This window comes from Talpa europaea, assembly GCF_964194135.1.
Source record: "Talpa europaea genome assembly, chromosome: 3".
Classification (NCBI taxonomy): domain Eukaryota; kingdom Metazoa; phylum Chordata; class Mammalia; order Eulipotyphla; family Talpidae; genus Talpa; species Talpa europaea.
The window spans coordinates 100,235,022-100,254,344 of record NC_140069.1 but is presented as its reverse complement, the minus strand read 5'-3'; the positions used below and the strand labels follow the sequence as shown (position 1 = coordinate 100,254,344).

At 51.3% G+C, this 19,323-nt stretch overlaps 1 protein-coding gene across 1 annotated transcript; it reads left to right on the top strand.

The window, feature by feature from the left end:
- Positions 1–12,535: 12,535 nt before the first annotated feature.
- On the top strand, positions 12,536–15,410 carry HOXA3 (homeobox A3; the record flags this gene model as incomplete). The annotated part of the gene is made up of 2 exons (XM_084230468.1): positions 12,536–13,064; positions 14,490–15,410. The coding sequence occupies 2 exons, from the start codon at positions 12,536–12,538 to the stop codon at positions 15,293–15,295; spliced, it is 1,335 nt and encodes a 444-aa protein (XP_084086594.1). The 3' UTR covers positions 15,296–15,410.
- Between the last annotated feature and the right edge of the window lie 3,913 nt (positions 15,411–19,323).

The following is a 19,323-nucleotide window of genomic DNA, read 5'->3' as shown; positions in this document are numbered from 1 at the left end:
AGCCTCTCTTGATGCTTTCAGCAGCATTGCACAGAAGCAGGATAGCCATTGGGGCTTGTTGGGGACAGGCTGGAGTCTGGGGAGGTTGCTCAGGCTTGGGTGAAGGGTAGTAGGTAGGATAGGGCTGTGGAAGCAACCCACCTGGCAGTCCCAGCCTAGCGGAGAACTTATGCAAGGCAGGACCAGTGTGGAGGCAGATACTTTGCCCCTTCTGCAGTCTTCTCTATTCCCTAACCATCCCCTCCAAAGTTGGCTGATGGCTGGATGTCCCTTTGCTAGAGGGCAAGAGAGAGTTGTAAATGTCGTGGGTGGGGTCAGGTGGCAGCAGAATTAGGGCGTGGAGTGAATGTATCACTGCTGGGCGAGGCAGAGCTGGGTAGGCCCCCCTGATCCTGTATTGTCCCAAGCCTGCATCCTTCTAGCTTCCTCTATTTCCAGTAGTCAGAGTTGGCCTGCTCTGAGGAGACTGGACACTGCCGTTGTCCCCCAGCCCACTGGGACAGAGAGGTGCTGCACCCAAGGCTTGAATTAAGTTCAAAGATAAAACCTCTCAAGACTGCGCACCGCTTGTGGACTTAGCCTGGGTCTGATTTCGCGCCAACAGAATTGCGCTCTACTAGTGAGGTTTCAGGAGAGTCCGTGATTGAATGCTCCCAGACAAGGCTTCCCTTTGTTAGCGAAAGAAAATAAAGCATGCATTCACATTCCCTGAGTTGAGGTGCGTGAGGAGCTCTCGAGCAGAGCTGGCACCACCAGCAAAACCTCTTTACTTTTCTACCTTCCTCTGCCACCTTCATTTTCTTCTCCTTCCCACCCTCTCCCACCCTCCACAAAAAGAAAGAAAATGGAGAGTGTGGGTGCGGAGATGGAGTATGTATTTATTTTACAAAAATAAATCACCATCTTCAGGCCATTTGTAGACTGGAACCTTTTGAGCAATGAGTGCGACGCATGGACGAGTGCTCTGGCGACTCCTCCGTGTCCGCGTCACCCTGGGGGCCACCCTGGCGCCCGCGCCGGCGGCGCTTCCAACTCCGGTCCTCCAGCTCCTTCCTTAGCAGCCACTGTACGTTCACTATCTGCTCTGCTTTTTTTTTTTTTTTTTTTTTTTTTGTCCGCAGAGCGCCCGGACACCGGAAAAGGCGATTTCCTGAGCGCCCGGAGTTGGAGACTATCCCCGGTTCGGTCTTAATCATCTTTCGAGGTAAGCGCTCAGCCAAAGCTCTTCGCTGTGCAGGGCTTAGCAGCCGGCCTCTGCGAGGAGTGTGCGCTCCCTGGCAGCCGCAGCCGGTTGAAAGAGGTTCTGGTCAATATTTAACTTCGGAGGAGTTTTTGGAGCTGGGTTCCCTTCAGCTGCAAGCCCGGAGGATGCCGGGCTTCAAGCGGACAAAGAGTCTGCCCCCAAAGCGGCGTTGTGCAGGAGGGGCGTCTGCAGAGACTAAAGATGTGTGTGCTCCCGTGGGGGTGGCTCAGAGGGGTGTGTTTGTTTCTAGCGGCAAACCCCCAAACAAGCCACTGCACGGAACGCACAACCTCAGATTTGTCTGGACGGCAGGACAAACGCAAGTAGAGGCCACGGGCACAGCGACAGCTGCGTGGGCCGCTTTCCTTGAGGACTATTTGCAGAGCCTTGGAGATTGTGAGTTCGGAAATTGTCACCAGTCCCACCTCCGCGTTGAGGAAACTTGTCTCGCCGCCTTGCAGTGCCTTCTACCCTTTTGCCTTTCTTTGGCTTGAGGGAAGTTGCTGCATCTTAGGTGTGTAGGCCTTCGCAGGCAGCGGGTCTTCTCGGTTCTTTTGGCCAGGCTGATCTGCTGTTGTTTCTATGGGAAGAGGACCGGTTTTCTGTCTCGTCTCTCGGCGTTTTCGTCTCCTGTTTGGAACAAGGAAAAACTCTTTAATTTTTTTTAAAGTTCTGGCTTAATTTGTTCTTTTACTTTGGGATGCAGGGAGGTAATTACTGTGGTTTATTACCTTGTAAAAGATCCATAAATTTCGTGCCTATTTGGGGGAGGGGCTGCTGGGATAGCTTTCCGAAGCTTGGTATGAAGGAATTGGTTTGCTTTGTTCTTTCCCGCAATGATTTCTTCTTAAAAGTTTTCTGATATTTTGTTTTCTATTCCCTGGTCCTCAGTCTTTTCCTCAAATTCGCCCCCCAAATAGATACCAGGTTGTTAATTAATTGCAACATACCACTCTTGGATCCTTTAAAGCTGACATGGTGTTCGAGATACAGTTATTTTTATATCAGATAGGAAGTAAACAGTAATGGTAAAGCTGGGTGGGTTACTTTCTCAGCTACTGTATATCTATATCAAGTATAGAGGGAACATCTCAGGAAATTGCAACTCAGTGTGTACATATGATCTGCATCTCTGCACACATCAGAATCATCACATGGATAAATAGTTACAGGAGTTTGAGACAGTGTATATAAAATGATATACACATCCATATGTGTCCAGAGAAGTTGGAGTCCATTTATACTGCAGTTGCACCCACAGGAAATATGTCATGTTAAATAATAATCTATAACCTACACCACAAAAAAAAAAAAAAAGGGAAAAGAGCTTTACCTGACACTGAACAGAAAAACCACTAGAGTTAACTAAAGAGAGAAAAATGTTAAGTGTATTTTTGACAGAGAAATCAGATTGCAGTGTTTGAATACAGATATATCTAATCAGCCAACAGCCTTGCAAATATTGACTAAAGCTCTATCCATAGTTACCGCTCCTTCCAAGACAACTTTCTGCCTACTTTGGCTCTGGTGGTCTGGATCCAGAGCCTGTGTCCTTAGTCATAGCCAGGAGAAGTAAATGGAAGGGGACTGGCCACTAGGTTTCCCAACCTGGGCCTGGATACTTGAGCATCTTTCTTCTTCCTCTGGAACTGAACTTTAGAAGGCCTATAGCCTGGCTCCAGGAAAGTGGATTTCAGTGTGGAAAAGGAAGATTCAGTTGCCCGGTTCCCCAGTGACTTACCCAGATCTCAGTCTCTCTTACTGAAGCCAGTTTTACCTCCTGAGTTAAATTTCCTTTAACCTCCTCAGAATTACCCCTTTTCATCCCACCAAATCACACCACTCTACCCCAAGTCCTAATGTTAATTGTTAAACAGCAGTTGGAGCATTAACTGGGCTGTTAATAATAGTGTGGAGGTTCCTTTGCTGGAACTGAGCTGCCTGCCACTGGGCTTTGCTGGCGTTAAGGCATTTTCCTGAAGGGTACCAAAGACTTTTCCCATTGATTTATGGCCTTGGGAGTTTTTTGGTTAGCTCCAGACTGTTCTGAGAGTTCTGAAGAGGGCCCCTTCTCATCTTTGAGTTAAAGCCTCTGAGAAAACTTTGTTGGGGGGGGAGGGGAGTTTTCAAAAAGATTGGCAATACTTTCAGATCCTTTCTAGCCTGTTTGGAGAGTTTAATGTGAAATATTGGAGGGACGAGGATAATATATTAGTGATCTGAGAGCTTGGGAGATTGGAAATTGCTTTTTGGAAAACAGCCTTTGGTCCTGTCATCTATCCCTCAAACCTGAGAGGAGCAGGTTTTTACTTTAGACTCTTTACTTTTCCAGCTCTCCAGCTTGTGAGCTGGAAAAGTTCATATAGAGATTTTCTCCCAGCTAGAACATTATTGGAATATTGCCACCAGCTTAGGCCAGGGTTCACTTCCAAGGGATTAGGTCTCCTTCTCTTTTATTGCCCATCTGATTTGGATACCCCCATGACCAGGGCCCCTTACTGAGGGCCTTACATTCTCACCAGGCCCCTTCTGTTCCCCTGCAGGGGAGGAGAGGAGAGCAAGAATCATGCACAGCCTCCTGTAGCTGCTACAAGTGAGTCCTCACAGTTAGACCTAGCCAACTAAAGATCCACTCTCAAGGAACAAAAGAATTTGGCATGAGGATTTTGCCACCACAGAGCACTCTCAAAGTTCAGAAACTAAAACCTAAAAAGAGGAGCTTTTTAAGCAGTTCATGGGAGGGTGAAGTGCTGAAATCAGTGGACAATGTCACCAAGCAGAAGGTGGGAGTAGGAGTGGGAGTGGGGGAACTTACTTGTTCCAGTCAGTTTCCCCCTGAATAGACTTGGTCCAGTTCAATATGCTGGTGAACACAGAGTTGTCTTAGGGGAGGGTGGACAGCCCTGTCTGCAGAGTCCCAGGCTGTCTTGTGGGTTAGTTCAGGGGATGCCAGCAAATGTTGGGTGTTTTTTTTTTTTTTCCACCTCTTGCAGAAACAAGATCATTTCCCTTTACATTTTTCAGTGTTAGAAGCATGTTCAGTGTCAGAAGCCTATAATTTCATGTATCACTCAGCAATGCACTGAGGAAGTGCAGGTTTGGTCAGGGTACTGGATCCTTCCAGATTTTGCAAAACCCTGACCCACCGCCTCTTTCCTAGGGGGCCTCCCAAGGAACAAAACCAACTGGACTTGGAGGAGGAGGTGCCTTACCCTTTGTCAGGTAATTATGGGCCTTTTGGGTTTATCCAGCGGCTGTGGTGTATTGCGTGGGTGTTAGCAAATCCATTCAATGGCAGACAGTGAGAGAGTCCACTGACTAGGCCAGTCATTACTGGGTTTTCTTCTGGAAACAGGGCCTGGGTCTTGTCTTCCCATGTTCCAGTCAGCAGGCCACAGAAGACTGGAGTGCTGGGTATTATTGTGGGTTCAGCTTGTCCCCAAGCAGAACACTGTAAGGAAAGTTATGTGAGCTTTGAGAATAAGGATAGTATTGCTGTTCCTTTGTGTTTGAAGTGTGTGTAAAGAAATATAAGCGAAGATAAGTGGCCTGGCATGGCACGTGTTGGTGGGGGAGGGGGTGGGGTGCCACCCCCCTGCGTCCAACAGCCCTAGACAAAACTCTTCTCTGCTGCTGGTCAAGGTCCCCCACTTCCCCTCCCCCAAATCTCAATGTTCTTGCTTGGAAACCTAGTTCCTTCAGTGATTCCCTATTTCAAATAAAAGGATTTAAGTTGACGTATGACCACGTGAGCACATAATACAGCGCATTATTGTGGCATTTGGAGCGGAGACCCAGGCGGGCTTCGCCTGTGATTACGTTTTCTAGATTCTCTACAGAGCGAGAGCTTCCCCCCCCCCACCCCTCCGCACCCACCTCCTCCTCCTTCCCCTTCTCTGGAGAGCGCTCTCCTAGTGGGTTGCAGTTTTCAACGCTCATGGAGCAGTTCTGGGCGAGCTAGCGGATGGGACTCGAGGCTACACCAGGAGGATGGAATTTATTTTAAGGTATTTCCGCTGATTGTTCATATCTAGAGTGAGTTATGGCCGTGAGAGACAGAGGTCAGGCGAGGAGACCCTGGTTCACGGACAGGACCCTCCGTCCCGCTCTTCCTTTGTTTCTCCTTTAGAACTGAAACCATTTGAAAGATTCCCAGGAGTGGCTCAGACTGAGTTTCATTCCCTAGAAAGTGTTGGGGATGTAACCAAAAAAAAAAAAAAGGTGTGGGAGGGGGCGGCTGGGGCTACTAGGTGGGCCCGGTGGCCTCCAGCGCTCCGGCGGCTTTGTCCACTGCAGCGGGGCAGGGCTTGAGTCGTGGGGCTGAGCCCCAGGCAGAGGGATGGTCCTCGAGCGCCCACACGCACCAAGGTGGCCCGCGCGCAGCTCGCCGGCCGAGACTGCCGGGACTGAGTGGGGGCTGGGTCAATGAGAAGGGGACTCGCCCCCAGGTTGGCGGTGTTTGCCGGCAGGGATGGAGGATTAGGAATGACCTGGGCAGCCGGAGCAGCTGGGAGAGGGAAATCAATGAGTGTGTAGTTGCGCTGCCATTTTATTGATGATGCTTCGGGCCACTTTGTTCAGTGCTGGGTTGCAGGACGCCCTTTCCTACAAGCCAGACCGAAGAAGCGGGGGACCCAAAGGACGCGCCATTGTTTCGCGAGCACCCTCTGCCCTGGTCCGGGTGGAGAACAGCTCAGATGCAGGAGAGGTTTGGGGTGGGGGCAGGCGTGCTGGACGCCTGCAGGCTTGCTTATTCTACCATTAGGAAGACAGAAAATGATCCAGACCTCGATTTTGGCTTATAAATGCGCGAGGCCTGGGTGCCCCCGCGCTCACCCCTGTTGCCCCCCGCAGCCGCCAGGGAGTGTTTGAGCAGTGGCTGGAGCGTCCTGGGCTGAAGGAAGTCCCGAGGCAGAGTCCAGAGGAAGTAAAGACAGACATTTTTTACTTCAGAACCCCAGAAACACGGCGCTGTAGCCAGGACGGAGGCAGATGAGAGTTAAATGGTGTGCTTCTAAATTACTGGGAAAGCCTGATTTAATTGGGCTTTGGGGACTCAGCACTCCTGGGGAGGATAGGAACTCTGAAAAGATGTTGGAAACTTCGCTTTCCTCAGCTCTTGGAACTCTGAGGGGGTGCCTATAGAGAACCCGGAATCGCATTTGCCTCCAGACGTTTTTTTGTTAAGCCTTATTATTATTATTATTATTTTTGTACGTGGGGGGGGGATCAAATCAGGTTTCCCCTACTTGAGTGGGATTTACTTTCCCATAAAGGAAGGGCTGCTCTGCGCAGCCCCCACCCCAACACCCATGCCGGCCTCAGCGCTAACCATGTTTAACTGAGGCCATTTCAAGTGCTCTAAAACACCCCTTGGAAATAAAATGTAAGCTTTAATTGCTGTTCAATTACTTGTCAGCATTTCATATGATTTATGACCCAGTTCTGGTGCATTTTTGACCCAGTTAAAGACTCATAAATAATATAGTTTCACTAGAAAGAATGAGAGAGGGAATAGAGGTTTGTTAAAGGCATCTTTTTATTGTCGCTTCAGTGCCAGCAAGCAGAATAAATATCTAAGGATGGACTCTTGAGCCATTTCTGTATAAAAGTGTGCGCAGTAAGAAGCCAGTAGTCCCATTTATAGAGCACCAGTTGGTTTTTCCTCCAAGGGAAGAGCTAAAGTCACTCATTACAGCTAAACTGCAGCTATAAAGTAGGCTAGTCCCCTTTTACCATCAAAATACCAGCTTTGCCTACACAGGCAAGGCTATTTCCTTCATTATTTTCCCTCCTTACGGTGGGATTCTCATGCCTCTTCGTGCCAACAATTATTCCTCACCTTCCTCTCTGGCTGCGCACACAGCCTTGGAGGCACCCGCGGCCCTGCAGACACGTCCACAAGGAGACCCCCTCGAAGGGTAGAAAGGCGCCAGTGCACCTTCACTGTTCCATACATTCTTCTAGTGCTGAAGAGGTGTTTTCTTCTAGTCCCCATGGGCCAGAGATCGGGAGTAGGGGGGACTTGGGGGGCTTGGGGAGCCAAGGGATCCTCTCAGCAAAGAAAACCTTAGTGGTTTTGGCGGAGCCGGGTGAATCGCTGGGAGATTTGCCTACAAAGGGCACAGCGGAAGCGGCGGGTCACTTCTGGCAGTGGAAATCGATAGGCGGTAATTTCTTTTAAAACCAATAACAAACAAACAAAAAAACCTTCAGCGATTCCAAATTGTTTTTAAAATCACCTCCCTGCCTTGCTCCAAAAGCCAGTCCTTTGGATTTCAGAAAGGCCTGCACCCCAGCAGTCTGTGTGCCAGTAGCCCGACCCCAGTCTGCAGGTCGGAGCTCCTCGTTTATCCGCCGCCACCCGCCACCCAGAAGCCACCTAGTCGGGGGCGGGCGGGCCGTGGCCGGAGCTCCCGCCCCGGCGTTCCGTCGGCTCCCGCAGATCGGCAGGTCGGGGCTCTTCGCCCGGCGCGGTTGGCCCGGCAGGAAAGGTAGGGGCGCTGGGCGCCCCAGACCTCACCCCAGCGCCCTCGGCTCCCAGGCTAGGGCCGTTCCCGGGCCTGGCAGGTTCAAACAGAGAGCCGGCCTCCCCTGCAGCTGGCTTAGCTGAGAAGGCGGTGAGAGTCGAGTCAGCAGTTTGGAGGAGAAAGTGCGGGTTGATTATTGACCCACGCCTTCTTTCTTCAAACGCCACAACCCAGCCGGCCGGTTTGAAGAGAAAATGCCGCCGAGCGGATTTTTGCGGCCGCCTCTCGCCTCCTACGCCGCCCGGCTCCCCCTTTCAAGTTGCGCTGCCGCAATATGCCATAAGGAGCAAGTGTTTGCTGTTTTGTGCTCTGTTTACAGCTTTGGGGCGCCGAGTCATAAATCTTGCCTAGCCATAAATGACAAAAACCATTGGTATGCATGAGGCCACCCTAGCCCGAAGTGCTTTTTGATTTCTCCCTTTTCCTTTGGCTTTGTTTTTGCTCTAAGGTGACACTTTGACTCCCTGACAGTTTAAACATACTACTTATATTTTTAACACCTTCCTTTTAGAAGGACCGGCCGTTGACACCTTGGAATTGCACGAAAGCTCTATTTCTCTCTTTTCGCCACACACCCCCCTGGCAGAGTTCACTTGTGAATCTGGGAGTGGAGGAGGCTTTCGGAGGGAGAAGGAGCAGCCTCCTCAAAGTTGTGGCAATATTACCAGCCACGCTCGGGCCCGATCCCCTGCTCGGAGTCCCCGGGCCACACTAATTAGGAAAAAATGTGTGTCATAGATGCCGGTCGTGTCGGCGTCGCAGCTTCGTGGCTTTCCCGGGAGTGAGCTTCGCGTCTGTGCAGTGAAATGGGCACAGGCGAGCGGGAGACCCAACTTTCCAGGCACCCCCGTGTGTGCCTGAGCCCAGAGGGGCCCATTGCACTGCCGGGATGAACACCGCTCTCGCCAGGTTACCCCCCCACCGGCGGCCGGGATTTCAAGGGCTTCTGATGAAAAATATAGGCAGCCCGGCTGGTTCTTGGGAAGTTTCTCTAGAAAGCAGGTCCTATCCCAGCTCCCCACCCCCCCAAGCTTGACTTGAGGTTCTCGGATGGGGTTTGGCAGGTGAGGTAAACTGTCCAAAGTGTGGGCAACTCCCTCCCCGTCCTCCTTGCCGGCGCCACCCATCTGGAAGTGACCAGGGCAGAGGGTGACGGGGTTTCTCAGATTCCTAAGAAATAGAGCCCTGCAAGAGAGCCCCTTTGTGAGAGCCTTTTGTCCTCATTAGCATAATTTTTCTGGACTTTAGTGACGCCTAGGAACGAGGGGAGGGAGGGCACGGGGGGCTGGGGGGGGCTGCCCTCCTCTCCCCGCGGCGGCGCCCCCCCTCGCTCCAGTCCCTCCCCTCGCCTCGGCCCCATCCCCCACGCCGGCCCGCGCTTCCCCCGCCGCCTCGGCCTCCCCTCCCGCCCGCCCCCAGCACCCCCACCGCACCCCCCGACCAGACGCTGCTCCGCGTGTAATATTCATAAGAAACATACCCAAGTCGGTGCCACTAGCCCAGGCAGAGCCCGCGCCGCGCTAGCGCTTATCTCCGGGCCGCGGCTGCTGCCCTCGGGAAGGGCAGGGGGCGGGGGTGTGGGGGAGGGGTGGGTGGGTGGGGTGGGTGGGAGGGGGGGGTCCGAGCCGCCCCAGTCCGCCCTGGGCGAGCCGTGCCGGAGCAGCGAGGAGGCCACGCTCTGCGCCGCGGCGTCCGGGCCTCGGGGTCTCCCTCCCGCCCGCCGTCTCGGCGGATGCTGAGGGTCGGTGCCCATCCCGCGCTGAGGGGACCCGGCCGGGCCGCCGAGCCGGGCCGGGGGCCGGAGCCGAGCCCCAGCCTGCGCTCGCGGCGCCCGTCAGAAGTTAAGGTAAGCAGGGCCACAACCGGCTGCGCTCAGCGCTGAATGGCGGAGTTTACGTCTCGGTGATTTATGGCTGCAGACTTAAATCTCGGTTCAAGAAGAGTTCACAAGCCGGAGCTTCCTTCCCGGCAGTGACTGATACCCTTACACTTCGAGTTCAAGCCGCTCTCCCATCCCCGCCCCCACCTCTTCCCTTTCCTCTAGCCCAGCCTCAACTTTTCTGGCTTGGGGAGGGAGGGAGGGGTGGCTAAAGGGACTGGGAGACTCTGGCCAGGCGTTCCCGCTCAAACTCGGGGTGACGGCTGAAGGTGCAAGGGGCAGGAGGGGAGAGAAGGAGCGGTGAAGGAAGGAAGGAGGTTGAATTTGAACACATCTTCCAGAGAGACAATAGAGCTTGCTTCCTGCACTCAGTTTAGCCTCCTTAACTCCCTTGCAGCTCTTGCACCTAGGGCGTATTGTCCAGAAACACAGCTTTTCGGAGAATCTCCTCCCACCCCCAACCCTTGCTTAGGGTGCAAAGCAAAGTTTCCTGACTGGCAAATCTCCAACTTCTTTACTAGGTTGCAAACTTTGGGGGCTTGGCTGAGGGGAGCTACTCTTTGGGCCCCAAGGTAGCTGTCTGGTGACCTCGAACAATAGGAAAGACTTTGGTGGGCTCTCTGAGGTGAATTCATATGGTAAATTTATGGTGATGGTTGTATGCTCTTTGATTTTTAAAGATGCTGTTGTTATTTTATGAGACAATGCACACCTGGCTGAAAAGATTTAAGTAAGCAGCAGGCCAGTGTAGCTTGTGAGACTAGATTAGCAAGTCACTGGATATATTGCGCATTCAAACTCAACTTAATTTTGTTTTATCTAATATCTTGCTGTTCAAGTGTCGACTCATTTTCTTAGCCTGGTGTTTTATTTTACACAAGCTAGTATCTTAAAAATTACAATGGCAGACATTAACACTGCCAAATGAAATAGGAGCTGTTTTTGTGAAAGAACAGGAACTGAGACATTAAACTGCTATTCAGTTTTAAATTTTACTTAATCTTTTATTTACTTTTGATCTTGGTATCTGTAGCTTCCTATCTATTTCCAAAAGAGAAACAATACTCCAGGGCTCAAGATCACACACAATGATTGGAATAAGGGATGTAGTAATTTTTAATTGAAGTTCTGGAAAATTAAGTGTGCCTGTTTTCCAGATGTTGGTCAGATTGTTGGTTTAGTAATACAATCCAAAGCAGTCCATTATCAAAAACAAAATTATGATCATCCCCTGGTAGATGCTCATTACCTAATTTTTTTCTTAGCTAACATAGTGTTATTCCTAGAAAACTTGAATAATCTAGGACTCAAATACACATAGTTGGGCCTGGACATGCAAACCCTTTTCTTCACTGATTTGTTATTGTACATCTTCTTAAATGGTCAGAGACACTAACATTTGAAAGAGAGAGAGAGAGAGAGAGGTGTCACAGAACTTTTCAGAGCTAAGCATGAAAGGTTGACTACAAAAAGGTTGAACACAAAATACAGCTTTAGATTCTACAAATTCTTTCTAAATAAAAAGGGTTAAGGTTTTCAGTTGCTTTTTATATTTTCAGGATTAGCCTTTACTTGGTGCTTCTGAAGCAGGTAAACAGGCCAAGCACCAAATAGCAACAACAACAGCACACAAAGATCAGGGAACTCTGGCAGGATTTTATGGCTTGTGCTTCCATCCCTCGTCCAGAGCCAAATGACCCCCATACATCAAATTACATAGCAGTTTCTAAGACAGAACCTATTATCGTTAAGTTGGAAGGAGAGTTCAAGCCGTGGTCATGGAGATGAACGCTGGTTTTTCAGGTTCCTGGTGGGTTGTTTTTTTTCTCTAATCCATCATGTTTTAACAGGTAGAATTTGATAGTTGCCCTGAATAACAGCACCTCAGAAAGTCCTAGGGAGGAGAGGCTGGGGACCTTCTGTAACTGGGGAAAAGAGGTGGGAGTGGCTTGCTGGAACATGCCTGAGAAATAGGGAGAGGAAAGGAGTAAAGAATAATTCAGGATTTTAGTTGTGGCTTGCTGGAGGGGGTATTGTTGGTGCCTCCAAACACAGGATGTTCCATCCAAAGTTTTCTCTCCCCCTTTCTGGCCACCAGGGGCTCCTTTAGATGAGGTGGGTCTATTACTGCACATGGGTGGGTTCGCTGCCTAACAAACTCAGTAGCATCAAGTAGGGCGACTGACTGACCCCCAAAAAATTGTGCATCTCTCTCTTGGGTGCTGGAAATCCATGAAGGGGCTGGGCGGGAACTCACCCCATGTCAGGGTTCTTTTTGGCAAATATCAGTCCTAAAAGGCTTGGAGAAAACATTGGCGACCCATGCTCCTTTTTGCTTTCTCACCCTTTCTTCAAGATACCCCAGCGTGCAGAAGTCCCTGGGCTCTCTGAATGAGGCCAGGGAATACCCCAAGATCCCTCTTCTTTGGAAGAGGATTCTAACCCTGTTTCTTGCTAGCCCATCTGGCCTTTTTCTTCTGGATTCCAGCCTCCAAGATTGGGCTTCTAGCCCTTACTCATTCTCCTCCTCTCTCCCCGGAAACCACTCCCCCCCCCAACTCTAGACGCAAGTTAAGCAAATATTTGTAGCTGCCAGTAAATTCCAGCAGCTTTTTATAGCGCGGCTCTCTGCGCCTGAGGCCAAGTCGTGCTGCTAAATATTGCTGACCACTTTTTCTTTTATGGCTTTCATGTCACTTAGCTATTGAGAGTAAGATGGATTTGCGCGGAGCCCTCACCGCGCTGCGCTTCTCGCCCCCCCAGGTCTGCGCGGGGCGGCCATTGGCGGCGGAGCGTCACGTGACCACCGGGGCGTGCCAATGTGCGCCCTCGCGGGTGTCAAGCCCCTGTCAGAGTGTGCGATCAAGATCTTGAAACAACGCGATGCAAAAAGCGACCTACTACGACAGCTCGGCGATCTACGGTGGCTACCCCTACCAGGCAGCCAACGGGTTCGCTTATAATGCCAGTCAGCAGCCGTACCCAGCGTCCGCGGCCCTGGGCGCCGACGGCGGCGAGTACCACCGACCAGCTTGCTCTCTGCAGTCGCCTGCTAGTGGCGGGGGCCACCCCAAGGCACACGAGCTAAACGAAGCGTGTCTGCGCACCCTGAGTGGCCCGCCCAGCCAGCCCCCAGGCCTGGGCGAGCCGCCCCTGGCCCCCCCGCAGCCCCAGGCCGCGCCCCCTGCCCCACAGCAGCCTCAACCCCCACCACAGCCCCCCGCGCCCACTCCTGCGGTGCCCCCGCCCCCCTCCTCAGTCTCCCCACCTCAGAATGCCAGCGGCAATCCTGCCCCTGCCAGCACGGCCAAGAGTCCCCTGCTCAACTCACCTACCGTGGCCAAACAAATCTTCCCTTGGATGAAAGAGTCCCGGCAAAACACAAAGCAGAAAACCAGCGGCTCCAGCTCAGGTAAAGGGATGCCTACCAGAGGAGGGTCCTCTGGCCTGGCTCTGGCCCCCAAGCCACTGGCACTACGTTCTGGAAGCACTGGGACATTTCCAAGAATTCACTGCTGTTCCCCTTCCCATCCCCCCTTCAAAAAGCTTCCAGATCTTTGAAAGTAGGGAGGTGACAGGGCTCCCTGTGCCCAGGAAGACTCCTGAGAGGAGTCTTTCTGGATGGCTCAAAAAGTAAGTGGGACCTAGTGACTTTGGAATCCCTTTTTGCTCTTCTCTTGGAGTGAGGATCTTTGAACAGAGCAAACCTGAGCTCCATTATCTTTTTAGCACATTTGTAAGGAAACACTAACAGCTACCTCATCTTAAAATGTAGCAGAATAAAAGTAGGTCTGATCACTTCTAGTCAGAATGAATGCTTTGCCTATAATCAGTACCTAGTTTTAATTTTTGGCCCAGCAGATGGAGTGACTGCCTTACCTCTGGGAAGGCCCTACTCAGACTTAGTTCAGCCAGGGATCTCCTTGAGAAGGGGATATGGACTTGTCATCCTAATGGGGGCCACAGGAGGCCGCCTAGTATTGGGCTTCAGTGGAAGATAGGCCCCAGGTAGTGGGCTTCCACCATCGTGGTTACCTTTGCCCTTGCCTTCTCCAGTTGTCAGTGCTCTGCTCTAAACCTGAGTATCTGGAACCCTCCACACCCAGAATTGGAGGGCCAGAGAAGACAGGAGGACACCAGATCAGTGGACAGAGCTGGGACAGGCTGCTTGATGACCTGGAGAGCCCTAACTAATATGAACCACAGCAGGGGGCTGGACCTCCCCACCAAAAATGAACACTTTCAATGGAATGTCTTCCTTTGGGCCGAGACGGTCTTCCAGGTTGGGGCTTCCACTCCTTGCATCTCCACTTGGTAGACTAATGAGTGGCCAGTTGCTGGGTAGATTAGTGAGTGGCCAGCTGAGGCCACTGACCAGTTCTTCAGTCAGCCAGCGAGCAAGGGAAAGGTGTATCGAGTGTTTGTTAGGTGCGCCACATTGTGAAGGGAATGAAGATTATGAGACCTGCCTACAGAAAGCCTGTAGTCTGAGCAGTCAAAAAATCAAAATATGAGTTGTAAAAGTGAGTAGCTCAAAGAAGGAAATATAGACAGACAAAAGAGGGCAAACTGGGAGTTCTACTTTTCTGCCCTTACTCCCCCAACCCCCCCCCCCATGCTTTGCAGCTTGACTGAATGAGGGGCTAGCTACCCAGCCCCCTCACTGTCTGGCCGGGGCAGAAGGCAGCACCTAGTTCTCTAGTTCTTCCTTCCCGGTTTTGGGCTCAGACAGACGGAGGGATCCAGAGGAAGGAGGGGCCTGGCTGGGCCAGGGACTGGGCGGGGCGGGGCCGGGCCGTCCCTGACGCCACCCTTCCCCTCTCGTGTGTCCCCGCAGGGGAGAGCTGCGCCGGCGACAAGAGTCCGCCGGGGCAGGCGTCGTCCAAGAGGGCGCGCACGGCCTACACGAGCGCGCAGCTGGTGGAGCTGGAGAAGGAATTCCACTTCAACCGCTACCTGTGCCGGCCGCGCCGGGTGGAGATGGCCAACCTGCTGAACCTCACCGAGCGCCAGATCAAGATCTGGTTCCAGAACCGCCGAATGAAGTACAAGAAGGATCAGAAGGGCAAGGGCATGCTCACGTCCTCAGGGGGGCAGTCCCCGAGTCGCAGCCCCGTACCCCCCGGCGCGGGCGGCTATCTGAACTCTATGCATTCGCTAGTTAACAGCGTCCCATACGAGCCCCAGTCGCCCCCGCCTTTCTCTAAACCTCCCCAGGGCGCCTACGGACTGCCCCCGGCCTCCTACCCCGCACCCCTGCCCAGCTGCGCGCCCCCGCCACCTCCACAGAAGCGCTACACCGCGGCGGGGACGGGCGCAGGGGGCACCCCCGACTACGACCCGCACGCGCCTGGCCTGCAGGGCAACGGCAGCTATGGGACCCCACACTTACAGGGAAGCCCCGTCTTCGTGGGGGGCAGCTATGTGGAGCCCATGAGCAACTCTGGGCCGACCCTCTTTGGCCTAACTCACCTCCCCCACGCCGCCTCGGCGGCCATGGACTACGGGGGGGCTGGGCCGTTGGGCAGCGGCCACCATCATGGGCCCGGGCCGGGGGAGCCCCACCCCACCTATACGGACCTTACTGCCCACCATCCTTCTCAGGGAAGAATTCAGGAAGCCCCCAAGCTCACCCACCTGTGATAATTGGCTCGGGGCTGCTCGCCAGGAGAGTCCCTCCCCGCCCCCCCCTACGTCTTCCTTTGCTTTTTCTGTTTTGTTTAAGGTTCTTTCTGCCCCTCCCTTTTCTCTCGCCGCTGTCTCCCCTCTATCACCTCCCCTGGTTTTGTTTTCTTTGGTAACAAGTTTTTATAGTTTATGTGACGTAGCAATCTTGGTTGCTGGAATGGCTGTCAGTATCAGTAGCGATATTTATCTCCTCCCGCCCCGGCTCGGCCGCTGGCCCTGCACTCTTTACCTTCTCTACTCTTTGATCAGAAACAGGGTATATGAACAAATTTTCTAGTCGAGTTCTTCAATGTGAATTTGTTCGTACATTATGGCTCCCGAGGGGAAGCGATTACTTTTTTTTTTTTTAATTTTTAGGGTTTTTTTTTTGTTTAAAAATTGCACTTCTTGTAAAGAGCGGAAAAAAAATCAAAGGCGCTTTGAAACAGGGGCTCCCTGTGCAAGGATAACTAAGTGTACGTCTTTCCGTGTGTGTATGCTGGTGAACAGTCAGATTTATTTATATTTTTTTTGCAAGCATTGAATAAGTTTTAAATATTATTTATCCCCATCTGTTCGTATTTATATTAAAGAAATTCTGTACCCTGGTTGTTCAGAAGGTTTCTGGGCCTTTTGTTCAATGGTGTATTGGCGTACATAGGAAACATTTATTTGAAAGGGAAATATAATTCCTTTATAAAAACGGTAATGATGCAATAATACCAGAGAGGTTCCAGCTTTTGCAAACAGTGATTTCGGTTTGTAACATCCGACGAAACCGATAAATCAGTCTGTAAACCCGAAAAAATGCTAGATTTGTTTTGAGAGTAATACATTCCTTGCTGCTCACATTCTGAGAAACAAAACAAAAAAAAAATAAAGTCTTTATTCTGAATAATATCCGTGTGCAGAAGGGGTTCTTTGGCTGAAGATGGGGATCTGCGTGGAATTCCGGCGGTGATGAACTGGCTGGGCAGGCCGCAGCAGCCCTCCAGGTCCGGCTCGGGGCTTGGCCAGGCGACTCGTGTGGGAGCTCGGCGGATTCTCGGAAGGCAGCCGGAGCTCTTAGCGGCAGCAGTTTTGGAACCGCCCAAGCGGCCAGCCCGTCGGGCAGCCTGGTTCCCAGCTGCCACGGATGCCGGCTGCGGGCTCTGGAACTGCTGAGTGCGGGAGAAACAATGGCTGGAGGCTGGAGGCGCGGCGGGGCGCCCAGGTGCTCGAGCGGGCCCCACGGAGGAATCGGGCACGATTGTCTTCTCCGAGATTGTCCTCGGATCAAAGCTTTACATCCCACGCCTTAACCGGGGGAAGAGCCTGCAGCAAGGGGGATGCGGAGCACTTTCCAGGAGCAACCGGATTCCTCTGCGCCAGGAAGAAAGAATCACTACTAAAATCGCCACTTGGAGCTAGGCAGTTAGAAAGAAAGCGAAGCTCGCCCAGTTCTCCAGCAAAAGGACGACTGAGCTCAGAGAGGCCTCCCTGAGCCTTCCCTGGACTGCTCCAGCCCAAGCATGGACTCTTGCGGCAATTTAGGATTTGGCATTCTCAGAATTTATTTCCTCTCCTGTTTTCCTCTTATGGCCCCAGGGAGAGGGAGGCAGGAGATTGGAATCCTTCTAATAAAAAATGCAGTTTTGTAAGTACTTCTTTCATTTGATGCTCTAGGAGCTAACATTACCTTTCTGCTCCTGCATCGAAGACAGGCCTGCCTACTGACTGCTTGGCAGAGGCAAAGGCAGGCACAGGAAAGTTAAATATTTTCATCTTAAAGGATTGCTCCGAGAAGGAATCAAATTCAGAAGGTGCAAACCTCAGAACTGGACACCTCCCAAAGCTGGAGGTGAGGAACCACTTGCGTCTGGGGATCAGGAACATCTACTGTGAAAAACAACCCCCACCTCCCTTCTCCCTGGATTGAGGTGAAAAATGTCGCCATTTTGTTTGCAATCCAAAATATCTATCACCATGGCTTCTATCTCCCCCCTGAGAAGCTCCTCAGATGATCTTTAGAAACAGGCACTGGAGCTGAGTCCATAGAAGCTGCTTTTAGGAAACCTTATGTTTTAGGAAAAAAGAAAAAGTCTCAGAAGATGCAAGGCCAGGTGGCTGTAGCGATCTGAGTGTTTCTCCCACAGTGAGAGGTTCTCCCTCGCATCTGTCCTGGTGCTCCTGTATGTGTTTCTTTAAGTTTGGTCTGTGAAAGTAGATTTTCTCCCCATGCCATCCCACCCTCCCTATATGGCAAACCTTGGAAAGGCAGAGGCTGGACAGCCAGTCTTTGTGAGGACTGGAGCTTCCACCCTTTGGTTGTTCAGATCTGAAGTGTGCAGGCTGAACAACACAGGATTCTTAAGTAATCATTTTAGAGATATGTATAAAAATACCTGGGAAAATAAGGAACAGCGTGTGTGTGTGTGTGTGTGTGTGTGTGTGTGTGTGTGTGCATGAGAGAGAGAGAGAGAGAGAGAGAGAGAGGGAGAGAGAGATTCAGCAAGAACATCTTCTTTCAGGGATACCACTATTTGAACCCATTTCTAAAATCACCTCTTTAGCTGAGGAAGGAATGGTTAGGTTTCCTCCTTCCTTCAGGAGACAGATTCTAAAATGAGATTCTAATACGATTTCCCCTTTCTTGCCAAAGACATTCATTTTGAATCTCCAAGAAAAAATCGTTCTCACACCCAGCTTCCTAGATATTAAAAAGAAATTCTTATTAAAATGCCGCCTGCCTTAAAGTAATAGATTTGGGAAAGAGTTCAGTGTTGAATGGTCAAAGAAAAGGGGTTTCTTCCAGATGGTATTTGAATTAAGGCTGCTGAGGAGAACAGAAAGCTCTCACCCACGCAGACCCTGACAAAGCCTCAGCGATATGGGGGCAGCGTTGCTCCCTCTCTGCAGCTCCCCCTCCCTTTAACCCCCCTAGATTTTCTGGTAAAAGCAAATGCTAAAAGCCACCATCCCAGATTCTGCAAAATACCTTTCCTAAAAGCAGCCTTATAACTTTATCCGCTTCCAAAAGATATCTTTAAAAAGACTAGTTTTCCTTGTTTACTTGCGTTTCCTGCTCTCTTCTTTGCTCGGCCACATTTGATCTTGGAAAGAGCTCGAAGCTGAAATGTGTTCTTAAGGGCCAGAAGCTGTCAAGGCTTTTGGTGAATAAGATTGATCGCGCCCAGACTTCCTTCAGAGCTTTGTTTGGAATAAAAGCAAGAAAACTGAAAAACTTCAGATTTTCCAAAATAGCATCTCTATCTGTGAGGCGATGCTCTGGGCTCCTCAATGACTGAGGCCACTTTATATCCAATTTCTAACCCAACCTCCCTTTGATGCCGGCCTCTGAGATGGAGTTCCACCCTTGCTCCTTGGTCAGCCTTTCTTGTTTTCTACTAGATTTTTCTTCCCAGCCAACCTCCCTCTCCCTGGCCATCAGAATGATTTATTTTCCTGCCACCGATGCCTGCCGGCCTGGGAGAGTCTGATCACTCAGTCCATTTCAAAGGATGCAAAAGCGAATCATCATGGGGTGGGGGTGGGGGGGAGATACCTTCAGACTTCTCTCAATCTCCTTCGCTCTTTCTGGCTTGGTGGATTTTTAAAAAGTTATTGTTTGGCACCTAAAGGTGTTGTTCTTTGAACCCTCCAGCACAGTTCAAGATGCACCCAGTCTCCAGTCTCCAAATTGGAAAAAAGAGAGAGTGAATAGAGAAAGAGAACCTCTATCATTCCTCCTGAGTCACCGTCTCTCTTCCGCAGTGATGTTTCCCAGCACAGAACCCCAGCGCAAACATCCCTGGTGGCTAGGAGAAGGCTGGCGTGGGAGACGCTTGGGGCTGCTGGGGACCACTCTCTGCGTCTGCCTCAACCAGCCCCAGCCAGAGCCACAAGGATGAGGACAAGAGCAGGAAAAGAAAAAGGGGAAGAACAGAGAAACGGGCACCTTCTCCCTCCCTGATGCTCACTTCCAAAACACTTCCTGGAAATCAGAAATACTCACCGCACCCGAG